The 14,017-nt window shown below is 46.8% G+C and overlaps 1 protein-coding gene across 2 annotated transcripts in view; it reads right to left on the bottom strand.

Moving 5' to 3' along the window:
• The window catches only part of VAC14 (VAC14 component of PIKFYVE complex), a 41,251-nt gene that overhangs the window by 6,030 nt on the left and 21,204 nt on the right, over positions 1-14,017 (bottom strand). Inside the window, exons 13-14 of one of the 2 annotated variants that reach the window (XM_081963515.1) lie at positions 7,959-8,124; positions 5,354-5,486 (exon numbers count right to left, since the gene is read on the bottom strand). In XM_081963515.1, the coding sequence (XP_081819641.1) occupies positions 5,354-5,486; positions 7,959-8,124 (299 nt within the window). The remainder of the gene's footprint in view (positions 1-5,353; positions 5,487-7,958; positions 8,125-14,017) is intronic. The other variant, XM_081963516.1, reaches the window with a different exon arrangement.

The raw sequence follows: 14,017 nt of genomic DNA, 5'->3' as shown, positions 1-14,017 counted from the left end.
TACCCAATCTCTTGGACCTCACCGGTGGCTGCTTGAACCACCCAACCAAACCTCCCCAGGTTGTCTCTAGAACCACCACAAAGTTTTCTCTCAGCCACAGTCAAAAACTGGTAGGCAGGATTGCAAACGTTGTTTCTGCTCGGTCTGCTGGAATTACTGCCGTTTCTTGTTTAATAGCTTTTTAAGAGATGGGAGGAATCGGAGGCCAAACTCGGTTTAATATTTGATTCTAATTCCTGAGTGTGTTTTAAATTTGCTGCCGTTCATTTCCATAAAGAAACCTTCATCTCTGGTGACCAAAAGTGCCTCTGAGGGGACCAACCTTTATTTTGGAACCAAGTCAAATTTTATTAGAACCAAAGAGAATAAACAACGAGATCCTGCGATGCCAAGTGGGAGCCCACCTGCTGCGGTGCTTCAAGGACTAGGCTAGAAACCAGGAGGCAGGGAGTTCTAGTCCATCCTTAGGTTCAAAGCTGGTTGGGGGTGGCTGGGCTCCCCCTTCACCCTAGGAGGAAGGAGGCAACAATCACCCCTGGTCTCGGGGGGGGGGGGGGGAGAAAGGCCGAGCTGGCCCAGGCAGTGGCCAAGAGCAAGACTGGCAAAGGGCCACAAACAAAGCGAGGAAGGGCACACAAGCCACCCTCATATAATCCGGACTGCCACAAGGACAGGAGAAGCCAGTCTGTAGAAATACACAAAAGGCAAACCAACCTAAGTAGAAATAAGATAAAAAAGGAATGGACAAATGTAAAACCTTCCTAAAATTATCTCATATGGATGATACTTTGCCCTTGATGGCCAACCTCTGGCACAGGTGCTGGAAGTGGCACGCAGAGCCATCTCTCCGGGCACATCAGCCGTCGCCTGTTGCTCTTTTGGGTTCCAGCTTGCTGGCCAGCTGGTCTTCACACACGCAGGAGCACCAGAAACGGCAAGAGCAGCCACCCGGTGCGCATGTGCCTGCTGGGAAGATGATCTTCTGGTTCCTGGCGCGTGCATGCACCCCGGCCACCCACTCTTCTGGCTTCTGGCACACATGCGCACACGAAGACCAACTGGCCGGTGTGCGTGCGTGTGCCAGAAACCAGAAGACCAGGTTGTGATGCCCCAGGGCACGGCACATAGGTAACACAAACAGCTGGCGGTCCAAACGGGCCCCTTTATTGCTCCAAGTCTCCCAAATGCTCCCATGTTTCTGGCAAGTCCCAGAGCAGAAGGAGAACCAGCCCCCCCCCCAAAAAAAAAACCTCAAGCAGCCTCCGGCTGCAACTAGTCCAGCCCAACGCTGTCTGCACCAAGGCTGCACAGCAACAAACCCCAAATGTATTTGGGAAAAGAAGAGCAAAGCAGGGAGTTCAGGGAGCAAAAGATCCATATAATTAGTCCAGAACGTGTCAGTTCTTGTTCCAGCTCGTTTTTCGTTGAGGACTTCGACGGGGGCACGATACAGGTGGCCGGTGTACATGCGTGCGCTGGAAACCAGAAGATCATCTTCCCAGTGCACACATGTGCACCGGGCAGCTATTCCTCCGGCTTCTGGCACACGTGAGCACACGCTCCCATTTTGGTACTCGGTGCCACAAAGGTTCGCCAAAACTCCTAGGCGATCTGAGGAGAGAAACAGTCCTTCTGACCTATTGTGGGGGGATCTTCCCCATCTTCTATCTGACACTCCAGAGGGAAAACTTGTGAGTCGAGGGACCGACCGGGTGGCCCACAGGGGGGAGGATGACCAGTGAGCTGCACAGGGAGGCCTGGTCCAGCCCCTGTAAAGCCCAGCTGGGGGTCTAGTGACAGGCAGACTCGGGGCTCCTGGGCAGCCTCAAGGCGCAAGGCCTTTGGGGGCCTTGATGCCTTAGAAGCTGGATTATCCGGTGACTCCAATTCCTGGCTTGTGTTTCTTGGCTCTGCTGCCCTCTGTTTCAGTGAACAAGCAGCAATGTTTTGGAAGTGCTTGTTCTTTTGGAATATCAATCAATATCAAATTTTCGCAGACATCATCATCCCCATTCAGTACTGAAGAAAGCCCACAATGTTTAAAATCCTCAAAAGGACTTTGTCAACTTGATTTTTACTGATGCAGCCTAAAATTGTGCAGTTGTTGTTGTTGTTGTTTCTATCGTCAATCTTGTGATCAATTTTATGTTTTCCATCCATCCTATTATCATACCCCCCTCGCCTGCCTCAGCCAACCACCACATAGGCTCCTTCAGCTTAGAAGAGCCACAGCGGAGACTAATGGTCGTACCTCTAGCGTGTTTGGAAGCCGCAAGTTCTGGACCATAGCCACCCTGGAGGGGGGGTGAAGTAAAGGGGAAGAGGAAAGCCGCACCCCTCCTACCTGACTTGGAAAGCCCCCTCATTCGAAGATGAGAAGCAGCGGCAGCCGAAATGGCCCCCATGAAGCCGAGGACAGCCTGAATACCCAAGACTGTGCTGGAGTGCAGAAAGTGAATGGAGTGTGGTCTGAGTGAGAAAATTTTTTCACTGGAAGTTGACCCCAGAAATCCAATAGGGAAGCATATTTAAAGCTATTTGTTGAAGCTGCAAATGGGCACCCAGGAAAAATATCGGAGAATTGAAGAAGGAAAAAAATTGCTTTATAAGTAATAACTAGAAACTTAGTTCCTCAAAGCTAAAAGACATGGTATTGAGAGCATTTAAAAATGCTGGAATTAAAGTCCCAAATTTCTCTTTGCTCAATGCTCTTTGCTTCAACATTGCTCAATTATTGGATTTATAATTTAAAAATAATTGAAATTGGAACTGTTAACAATATAGCAGAGAGGCTGAAGCAGACAAAAGCAAGAGCGCCATCTGCTGATGAAAAGGGGATTATGCAAGCTATGAAATAACTATTCACAAAGATTGGAAATATCTGTTGGACACAGACCTACTCTAAGACCACTAGAGATTTGATGATTAACTAAGGACCTCAGTTAAGAGCCTCTGAACATCACTGAATATTATTGAACATATAAAGTAATTTGAAGAAGCGTGGATAACCTCCTGATGAATTTAAACTGTTTGGCTTGACTATTGATGAGATGTTTAAAATTGTGACTTGGCTTTTTGAATTAATGAATTCTGGATAGGGGACTAAAAAAGAGATTGACTAAACACAGACGCTACGTAAGACGGAAATGAGGAGAACCTAAACAGAATGGAGCTTTTTCAAAGCATTGAGAAAATATTTGAGCGTATAGACCAAAAATTGGGAAATTGAATACAAAGAATATGTATGATCAGGACAAGGACAATGATTAAGGAACTAAAAAAGGAGGGAAATAATATAAAAGACTTAAAAAGGGAATGGGAGAAACAGGAACTGGAGAAAAGAGAGGAGGTGGAATGGATAGTTTTGGAATTAAACAGTGGGAAAGGGTAGAGTTGGGAGGAAAAGTTAGATTGCATAGTCAAATAGGGGGGAATAAAAGACTTAAGGGACAAATATGGGAGGAAAACTAAAAAGAAAATAAGATTAAAGGTTTGGGTGTGGGTAAGAGATGAAGGATAAGAGAGTAAAAGAATATTTTATGAATATATTTCAATAATGTGTATTCATATTAGAACTATACAGGTTGGATTATTATTTTAGCAGTGTGATAGATATCAGGATAATATTTTAATATAAATGGATATGAAGAATTGGAAAAATAGATTTGTCAGGCCTGTAGTTATGTTCCTTTTAGGATCTTTGGCCTGCCACACTTTCTATTATTTCACTGTGCTGTTTCATTAGTGTAGTAGTTGGGAGGGGGGAATAGAAAGGAGTAGAATTGTGGAATGTGTTGTTGTCATTCTTTTCTAGAAGTCCAAGGTCATCTTTTGTCTCCGCACCTCTGCACCTGACCAGAACCAGCTGGGTGGAGATGCCAGCGTGGCCGAAGAAGATTGGACCATGTGATGGATTTATGGGTGTGGGGATAAGATCATGAACTTTCAACTGGGTGGAATCCCAGAAAGTGTTCAGATTTGGGATTCCAGAGTTTGTTGCCAACATGTCTGTCTTATTAAATTGGAACTTTAAGGATAGCTCTGCCTTGGACTCTGATTTAATTCTGCATGATATTTGGAACTGAGATAGCCTAAAACTTTGGTCCAGGCCTAAAAATCAGGCTACAGGCCCAGGCCTGTAAAAGCCTGATCAAGTCCAAAAGCTTTATGTCCTTTCTTGTAAGAATTGCTGATATGACTAATGTTTATTTTTATCTGCAGTAAGGCAAGCTGACCCAGACGGATGTTATTCACTTCTGCTTTCCTCCCCAAATGCAATAGTTAGAATGTGATAAGGTTTGCACAATTCTTGAGATGCGTGTAACTCTCTTTTCCGTCATTAACTGTAACCAAATATCTGTATGAAGAATTATCAGTTCCTTATCATACCATATATGTCGAATGTAACCGTCAGCAACTGTATACGTCATGTGGGATATAAAACCCTGTTTATGATAACCATTCGGGGTCCGGACAAGCTGTTTTCTCTTTGTTCGGTCCTTTATTATGCATAATAAAACTGTTTCCTACACTGGAGTGCTTGGCCTGTGTCCTTCCCTCTTCCTACAACAGAACGCTGACAAGATTTTGAATGACTGTACTACTAAATATGTATAAAAATATGAACAACAGTGGAAGATTAGAACTTAACAGTGGGTGATTAGGAAAAAATATATAAATATATATTAATCTAAACATATGTATTAATAGTAGAATTATACGGATTGGAGAACTGGAAAGAACATGAAGACTCTAAATGTATAAATGATCATGATTGATACTAAAACTGTATAAGGAGATATTGAATAATGGAAGAATGAAGGATGGAACTTTGATTTAACTAAGGAAATATGAACAACAAAATAGGTGGAAAACACTTCTTTGAATATTATAGTGATATGAAAGGGGGGAAAATAAGTTAAAATAGAGATAGAAAATAGTGAGGAAAACTAATAATTATATATATTAATATGATAAGATATACAAAAGGAAAGAAAGATGGTTTAAAAATGAAGGGTCATAATAAAAGGCATGTATAAATGATATGAAATAATGGAAATGAAATGTATTATTTAGGCATAATAAGACTATCTTTATGTGCACTGAAAGGTATGTTACCCAGTTACCACACCATTCACACATTGATATGCATAAAGAATTTCTCTTTCCTGTGAGGACCAACAGTACTGCTACTAACTTGATGGTCAGGAGGTTGTTCTTTCTGGCCCCATCTCCAGAAAAGTACCAGAGCCAGAGTCAGAAGCCTATCATAGAGTTGGCAGGAGGCTCCAATCATAGCTACCCACGAAGGACAAACTACTCAGAGGCAGGAGAAGGCGTATCCTGGGCTCACCTGATGATGAAAGCTCCACGGGTCTCCAGCAGCTTCCGCTCACTGCTGAACCTCTTGAGCAAGTTGATCATGAACTGGTAGAAGTAGGAATTCATGGTGGGGGTGGAGGGAGAGCACCCCATGCCCTTGGCTCCTGGAAGGAAAAGAGAGGAGGAAGGGAGGCCCCACCTGTTCTGCAGACAACAAAGGATGCTCGTTCCCTTTCCTGAACCTGAGAAGTTGACAATGGAATTCTCCTGGGAAGATGCAACATCTTGTTTAGTTGCTCAGTACTGACCTCCCAAAAGCCATCACCAGACTGTCTCCCCAATGAATCTGGGCAAGTGGGACAAACACAGTGCCAAAGGCAGGCCTGCAACCAACCGAGGGGGAGAAAAGGCTGCCCCTTACCTTTATTGCCCCTTTCAGCTTCATTTGCCCACCTGCCTTTGATCTGAATCTGAAAAGTTCCCCCAGAGGTGCATCTCATTTTCTAGATCTAATTTTCCATCACAGGCTTCCAAACCAGGTTGTTCTTCACTTGGTGAGGACTTCATCCAAGAAATCCTCCCTATTGCCAAGATTTATATAGGCTGAATTGCCTATCTGAAGATTGAAAGGCTTGCTTCCTTCCATCTAATGATTCTTTGCAAGCGTTAATGGCTGGAAAAGACAAAGAACAAGGCCTGGAAACGTGGAGAAATACCCTTTCAATACGGAAGGCCGTGAACTCAAGAATGAACCGAGAGCAGCAGAGTCACCCGCAAGAGCCAGGCATGGTTTATGTTGTACAATGGAGCAGAACTGCCTAGTGCCAGAGAATAATCTCTGCAGACTGGTGCTCCAAAACAGGAAAGAGCCTGCTCAAATCCTCAGGGAGGAAAGGGCTCCTGGTGAAATGGCAATCTTTTGTAAAACCTAACAGCCAAACCTGTTATATTGGATCATTAGGCTGGTCATTCCCCACCCACCCAGATTCCAAGCCCCCCAGCTCCAGTGTAACAGCAGTTAATGATTCTTGGCAGTGTGGCCGGAGCTACTTCTCTGGATTTTTTCCCCCTTGTCTGGTACTTTTTTTAAAGCTTTTTACGCTGCTTTACTGGTTCCTGGCACTGTCCTTTTGAGGTGTACTTCCAAAAGGCAGGATGCAAGCTTGGCTGATTTTTTAAACTGCCTTTCTGGGGGCATGTGATCTTTCCTTAAATCTGGATGATTTCCTTAGGATATCTTGCAAGGTGAGTGAGACCAACTGCTGTCTTTAAGTGGTGCAAATGGATCTAATGACGGCTTCTCCTGGGTGGGAACGGGTGCTTTGTCAGTTCACCGAGCATAGGAGTCTCTTGTCTATGGGGTCATGGTTTTGTCCCAAAGGTGCTTTTTTCAAGAGGCCACTGGACTTCCGTGCTTTCCAGAGAGTCCAGTTGCCTCTTGAAAAAGCACCTTTGGGACAGGACTCTCTTGCATTGCTTTGGGGTGGCCGAGGCACATGATTGCTCACTGACAGTATGATTTTTTTACAAAGGAGGTAGGGGTGTGGATGCTTCCTCCAATTCATTTGTTTTCTCTCATGATAATAAGGCTTAGTAACATGGCACCAGGCTCGAAGTTTATTTAGATATCTGTGGCAGGTAATAATTTTATTGTAATCCTGACAAGCTTGGGAGGCCTGAACCGGGGTCCCCTATATACTTTCTAAATTTCTCTCTTCAGCTCGGCCTGTGGTAGCCCAAGTGTGCCCACCCACTTTCTGGAGAGCTTAAAGGACCCCTCTGCTAAAGAGTCTCACGTGAGGAGCAAGAGTTGGCTGTTGATAGCTATCGTTGCATTTTAACTATTTTAATTCCTCAAGGTGCTCTGTCACCCTGCCTGATTTGTAACTCCGGGTTGCAGGCATAGCTGATGAAAAGGAAGGTATTCTGAAGAATGGTTTAGGTTTCCAAGATTGCTGTGATTATCATTGATCTTCAGTGTATACTCCCCCATTTCTAATTATTGGTTTTTGCAAACAAAGCGGCTTTTTATATTTCTTAAGTTAATCCTTGAGAGTTCATTTAGTGACCTGATCGTTTTTCACCTTATGACTGTTGCAGGTCAGGAGAGGCCAGGCAAGGCAAAGTGTCCCTTGACGTGAGTGATGTCAAGTTGGCCACGCCCACCCAGTCACATGACCACCCAGCCACGCCTACCCAGCTGGTCATTAGGGCAGAGAATGGGGTGTTAAATGAAGTTTTAACACTGCTCTTAGCTACTTTTTACAGAGACTACTCATTCATTTTGTCCAGCTCAGGTTGAGCATGCAGGAATAAGGCCAAGCAGCTGGCTTTAAAAATCAAGATGAGGTGAAGAAAGCCAAGATTTTGATTCCATTACAATTCCAAGCATCACAAAACAGCCTAACAATGGAAAGACCTTGCTCCATTCCCTCAACCCCTCCAAGAGAGCAGTAGCAAAAGCCACCAATGAGAACCTCACGTCTGAAGCAGACGGAGCAGAAGCTTTGCTCCTCCACCATCATGAGAGGCACCTTCTAACCATTCATGGCCTCCCTTGGAATGAGAAGCCTAAGCCCAGGGCTGCTCAGAACTGGCCCCCTTGGTCAGGAAGCGGCTGGCGATGAAGCACTTACCAGAGGAGGAGGAGGAGGCAGCCTGGCTACTTTTGGCCGAAGTGGGCACCGGCAGGTCCAGTTGCTCCAACCGGAGCCCGGGGCCCTCCTGCAGCCCCCGGCCTTCCATTTGGCCAGCGGGGGAGGAGGCAATCTCTGCCAAGACTTCAAGGTCCTTGAGAATAACCTGGGATCAGCAAGAGAGAAAATGGCTGATGAGGCCACAAGGAAATGGGCAGCAACCAGGGAGCCAGGTCCCTTGCAAGGGCATCTGCAGGGAATTTGGTCCCCTTGCCCCTGAAGAAGTGGGCGGGGCTCTTGCAGCCCCCTCTCTTAAATCATACCCCCCCAGTCTGTTAAGGCTGCCAAGGAGGGATCTGTTATTGGTCTGGGCAGGTGTTAATAATTATTTGAGGGAGGGATGGTTCCTTTAAGGACTTTTTGTCCAAGTCTCCAACTGCCCTTTTTGGAGGTGGTTGTGGAGAAAATTGTCATGTGGCAGCTGCAGAGGATCCTCAAGTGGATTATTTGGACCCCTTTCGGTCAGGGTTCAGGCTGGGTTACAGTACGGATGGCATTGGCCCCTCTTAGATGATCTCTGGTGGGAGTGGGATGGGGATAATGGGCCACCCGTGTGCTTCTTTGTTGCCATCGGTCATGGTGTACTTTTGGACCAGCTTTGAGAGTTGGGGGTGGGCAACAATGTGTTGTGGTGGTTTTCCTCCTTCCTTTGGGATGGGTCCTATACGTTTTGATGAGAGAAGGGAAGAGCTAGCCCAAGGACCCTATTTTGTGGGGTGCCCCAGGGCTCAGCTCTCTCTTCTCTGTTTAAAAACTGCACAGCACCACTGGGGGAGGTGATCTGATCGATTGGTGTGGGCTATCATCAATATGCTGACAAAACCAGCTTTTGATCTCTTCCCCGAGACGCATGAGGAGTGATGCTGTGGATCTCCTGTCCTGGTGCCTGGAGGGTCTGGATGGGGTGCAATAGATTTTGACTCCAACTGTCAGGCCTGATCATGTTCACTTTCTTTCAAGCTTGCTGCCAGCTGCCATGGAAATGGGGGGAGGGGTAGTGGGTATTTGGGAGGGGAAGCGTGCAGGAGGTGAAACTGGAATCTCTGAGAAGCAATGGGGAGGCCTGGACTCAGAGACGCCAGCTTGGGTTGTTTAATATCTTCAAAACCAACCATCCTGGGATCAGCATGCACAAAGGAGGAACAATTCACCTGGACCAGAGACGTTCCCAAAACATCTTCATGGTCGATGATTGGATTCTGGTTGTTTGGTTACTGGGGCTGGGCTCTGGGGTTAGTTTCAATTTGTTATAATTTGTTTCTTTACGCACGTTTTGTTTCAGATCTTCTCTGACTTTTGTTGCAATCAGTTCTTTCCTAGTAAAGTTACTTTTTCTCTGAATCTATGGAGTCAAGGGTTTTCTTTCCTAGGGATTGATCGGTGGCAGCCTTAACGTTGGGCAAGGTCTGCTTTAATGGTCAACCCAGAGACTGCAGTCTACCGTAGGGAATGAGCATCTAAATGTCCAGCCATGAGAGCAAGCAGGAGGAGACCGGGGCTGTGGGCAGGTCCCTTCCCAGACCGTGTCGCACCCGAGATGAAGCGGTATGGCTGGAGGAGCTGGACATTGAAGAGGTCAGGCCCAGTTGATTACTACTACTGGTGCCGTCCACTAGGCAGTGCCAGCGGGCGACGCCTAGGGGTAGGACCTTCTCTGTGATGGGCCCAACCCTCTGGAATGACCTCCCCCCCGACATTAGAACTACCACTGACTTCCGTTCCTTCCGTCAAAAATTAAAGACTCACCTGTTTCGATTAGCTGGCCTGGCACATTCTTAGTTTTTACCTCCCGGTGGATATATTTTAATGGGTAATTTTGGGTAATATTTTAACTCCTGGGTTATTAGAGCTTTTAATGTACTATATTTATTATTCTATATACAGTCTTGCAACCTCCTCCACCTACGTATTTAATTATTTAACTGTTTTATGTATGTATTTTATAACGCATTTTAGTGACTGTACACCGCCCCGAGTCCCTTTCGGGAGAGGGGGCGGTCTATAAATACGAATAATAAATAAATAAATAAATAAATATTGGGCGTGGGGCGAAAAGAAAACCCTCGGAGGAATTTCCATGCAAGGAAATAGAGGTTCCTACAGGTGGGACTGGCGCCAGGGGGACAGAGGTGATGCGGACCCGGAGGATGCCATACTGAGCCATGCCCTGTACCTGTCGCAAGAGGCAATCAAGAATTGGAGAGCCCACGAAACTCTGTCTCAGGCTCCTCCGTCCAGCCATGGATAGAGCTGCTGTTCCAAGGTAGTGGTACCTGTTCTGCCTGGACAGCAACAGCAATGCCACCATCAGCAGCTGCTGCTGCACAAGCCCCTCCACCTGGAGAAGGAGCTGCTTCTTGGAAATGCCAGGCCCCAAAGGTCCCAGCCTTGGGAATGAAGTACAGAGGAGACCCTAAGCAACTGGGGTTCTTTCTGACGCAGGTTTGGAGCTACATGCAGCTGAACTGAGGACAGAGGCATCCTGAGTAAGATGCATGGCTCTCAAGGGTGCAGCCACTGAATGGATGGTCTCCCACCACAATGATAACCTCCCCCCCCCCCAAGCTGCAGAATTACAACCACTTCATGGCACCCCTTTGCCAAGTTTGAGGACCCATGGGTGGAGCACAAAGCTCGGACCTAGATGAAGACCATCACCCAAGGTCGGTGACCACATATGCCCAGGAATTCCGAGAGTTGCTGTGTTGACTAGTCACCTGACCTGAGGACATCCTGATTGACTGCTTCAAAGACAACCTCAATGATGTCTACCATACATGCATCTCATGTGGTGCCTAGTATGTCCTGGTGGATGAAGTAGAGACCGACCTAGTCCGAGACCAACACTGTGGTGACCAGGGTGGTGCAAATCCTCCTCCTCCATCCCCTGCCATCGCCCTTACCTTCTATGGCCAGCTGAGGAGTGACTGGGAGAGGAGGGCGAAGGGCGGGGCCAGCCAGTGGTGGGTTCAGCTGACAGAGTGTCTCAGCAGGGAGATGAAAGAGCTTCATTTATCTGGGAACCTGAAATGACTTTTGACTTAAATCATATAGTAAAAATCATCCAAAGAAGAAGAAAGAACAGCATCAGCAAAAAAAACCCCAATCCTCACCTGGTTTTGAAAATGGTTCAAGAGGGAACACAGAGAGAGAGAGAGAGGGAGGGAGGGAGGGAGGGAGAAGAGAGAAAGAGAGGGAGAAAGAGAGGGGGGAAAGAGGGAGAGAAAGAGGGGAGAGAGAGGGGGGAGGGAAAGGGAGGGGGGAGAGAGGGGGAGGGGGGGAGAGATGAGAGAGAGGGAAGGAGAGAGAGAGAAAGAGGGAGAGAGAAGGAAAGAGAGAAAGAATGGGTGAGGGAAAGAGAAATAGAGGGGGAAGAGAGGGAGGGAAAGAGAGATAAAGGGGGAAAGAGACAGAGAGAGAGGGGGGGTGAATGAGAGGGGGGAGGCAGGGAAAGAGCGACAGAGACAGACGGAGAGATGGAAAGGGAGGCAGGGAAAGAGAGAGAGGGAGGGAGACGGAGAGAGTCATGTGACAGGATTGGAGTGAGTGACATTGAGTCGGCCACGCCCACCCAGGTTTTGTGGATCTTTGGTGTTTTCTTTTCTGTGGGGAACGGGAGTGTTTAAGGGTGCAGACCAGTGCTGGGTTCCCACCAGTTTGGACCGCTTCAGCCAAACCGATAGTGATTGCAACTGGCAGTTTCCCAGGCCTGCAATGCCCCCGAACCAGTTCTCCCGGCAGTGCCACAGTTGGCGCTGTCTTGTATTTCACATGAACACAGCCATTTTTATTGCATGCGTGGCACGGCCATGAGTGAACTGGCAGTAGTGACTGCTGGAACCCCCCCGTTGCAGACCCCTGTTCCAGGAGAAAAAAATATGGACCGCTTGGTTTATTTGTTACTATAGAGGACTAACTGTGTTGTGCATAGAAAATGTTTACCCATTGTTCCTCATGAAGGACATGCTTGCACATCTAGGCAAAGGCAAAATCTTTCCTAAATTAGACATTGCAGGAGGCTTATTTGGATCAAGGAGGAGGAGGAGGAATGGGAAACTGCATTTAACTCTCCTCGGGGATCATTTCCAAGTGCTCCCCTTTCGTCTGCAGGGATCCTCAGCTGTGTTCATGAAATTTATCAATGAGGTCTTGCACGACTACTTGTACAAGGAGGAGTTGGTGTATTGGATTGATATTTTATTAAATACTGAGATTATGGAGGAACATGTGAAGCTAGTGCAAGTGGTCCTAAAGAGACTTTGAGTGGCCAAATTGTAGGCAAAAGCTCTCTAAATGCAAATTTCACCAAGACAAGATGATTACCTGGGTTACCACATATCTCATGGCGTAGAGAAAAGGTATGGGCAGGTTAGAGTGGGCCGCTCCCCACACCAGGAAGCAATTACAAAGTTTCTTAGGTTTTGCCAAGTTTTACCTGTAATTCATCTCCTCATTCGCCAAAATTGTGTTATTGATCACCAACCTTTTAAAAACTAAGGGCAAAGGCAAGGCAAAGCCATGTCAGCCGCCTAAGTGGGCTATGGGATGCCAGACAGCATTCAACCAATTCAAGTGACGGCAACGGAACCCAAATGCTCCTTTTGTAATTCAGGCAGATGGTAGCGATGTAGCAGTGGGAGCTGCTTATTCTTGGAGAATGCCCAGGGCCTGCTACAACTCTGTGTGTACACCTCTAAAAAGCTTCCTGAAACTGAGCAGAGAGGTGGGCAGTATGGGAGAAGTGTGGTATGGTGGGCTTTGCTCACTTGGCAACATTTTCTAGAGGGAGAAAAAACAACGTTTGAGGTGTGGACTGATCATAAAAATCTAGAAGCTCTGAAAACCCCCTGTAAACTATCCCCTAAGCAAGTCCGCTGGGCCCAACCTTTTAACTGGTTCAATTCCACCCTCGCTATATTCCAGGTGGAAAGAATTTTATGGTTTCTTACTGGTAAGAAAGACAAAGAATTCAGCAAGAAAGCAAACAAATGCAAAACACAATAACTACTATGTTAGGGGGACTGACCCCCCCCCCAGATTGATTGCAGCGCTTTCTGTTTGAGTAGATTGGTAATATTTCTTGGGGGGAACTCAGACCACTTAGAAGACAAATCAGTGTTGAAGAAACCAACCTAGAAAGCTCATTGCTGTGATGGAAGGCATCCTTTCCCTCCTGGTTTTGTGGATTCTGTTCCATCACAGATTCAGGGTACAAACAACCAGCTGAAATTATCCTGTTTCAGACATGAGGGTAGACTCAGCTCTTTGGAGAATGCTCTGATGCTGGGAAAAGGAAAGAAGAGGACAACTAGCAGCAAAGACTCAGGTACAGCGGGGGGGGGGGGCAGTGCTGAAAGACATGAAAGACCAGGTTAAGGGGACACCATCATGGACGACCCCCTATGTGGTTGCTAAGAGTTGGTGTCAATTTGATGGCTCATCCTCATCCTCCTACGGAAGAGGATCGCTGTAATTCTGCGTTTCTCCTTAAATGTAATCATGAAAATGGAGAAAGAAAAAGACAGGGATTCACAGACAATGTGCTACCCCTGAATGATTTTCTGTCCCCGACTCTCCAAAGGCTCCTCCTTGTTTAGGCTATCAGGCTGTACATGAGCCAGCAGATCCAGCTGCTACACATCCCAGCTGTTTCCTAAAGAGCAGCAGCTGCCCCAGAAGGCAAACATCCCGAGAGTAGAGCACCCCCTCCTTCAAATTCTCTGCAACTCAGAAGAGGCACCCCAGCATTCATGAGGTCAGCTGAGAGCTGGGACTTGTATTCAAAGTCTCCTCATAGGTGTCCCTCTTCCCCACCCTGCCTTGGGGTCCTTCCAAGATGCACTTTGGGACTTCCAAAAGGTAAGATTGGGCTCACTCCAGGCACATGCGAGCAAGTGGGTCGCTCTCAGTTTCAGGAGAGACACCTGTTGGACCAGGAACGGAGGAGATTCAAATCCAGGTCTACTCTCCAAGGGGGAACTTCACTCAGCCCAACTACC

This window comes from Natrix helvetica (assembly GCF_964273705.1).
Source record: "Natrix helvetica genome assembly, chromosome: 10".
Lineage (NCBI taxonomy): Eukaryota > Metazoa > Chordata > Lepidosauria > Squamata > Natricidae > Natrix > Natrix helvetica.
The sequence above is the reverse complement of the archived record's forward strand: the minus strand, read 5'-3'. Positions and strand labels throughout refer to the sequence as shown.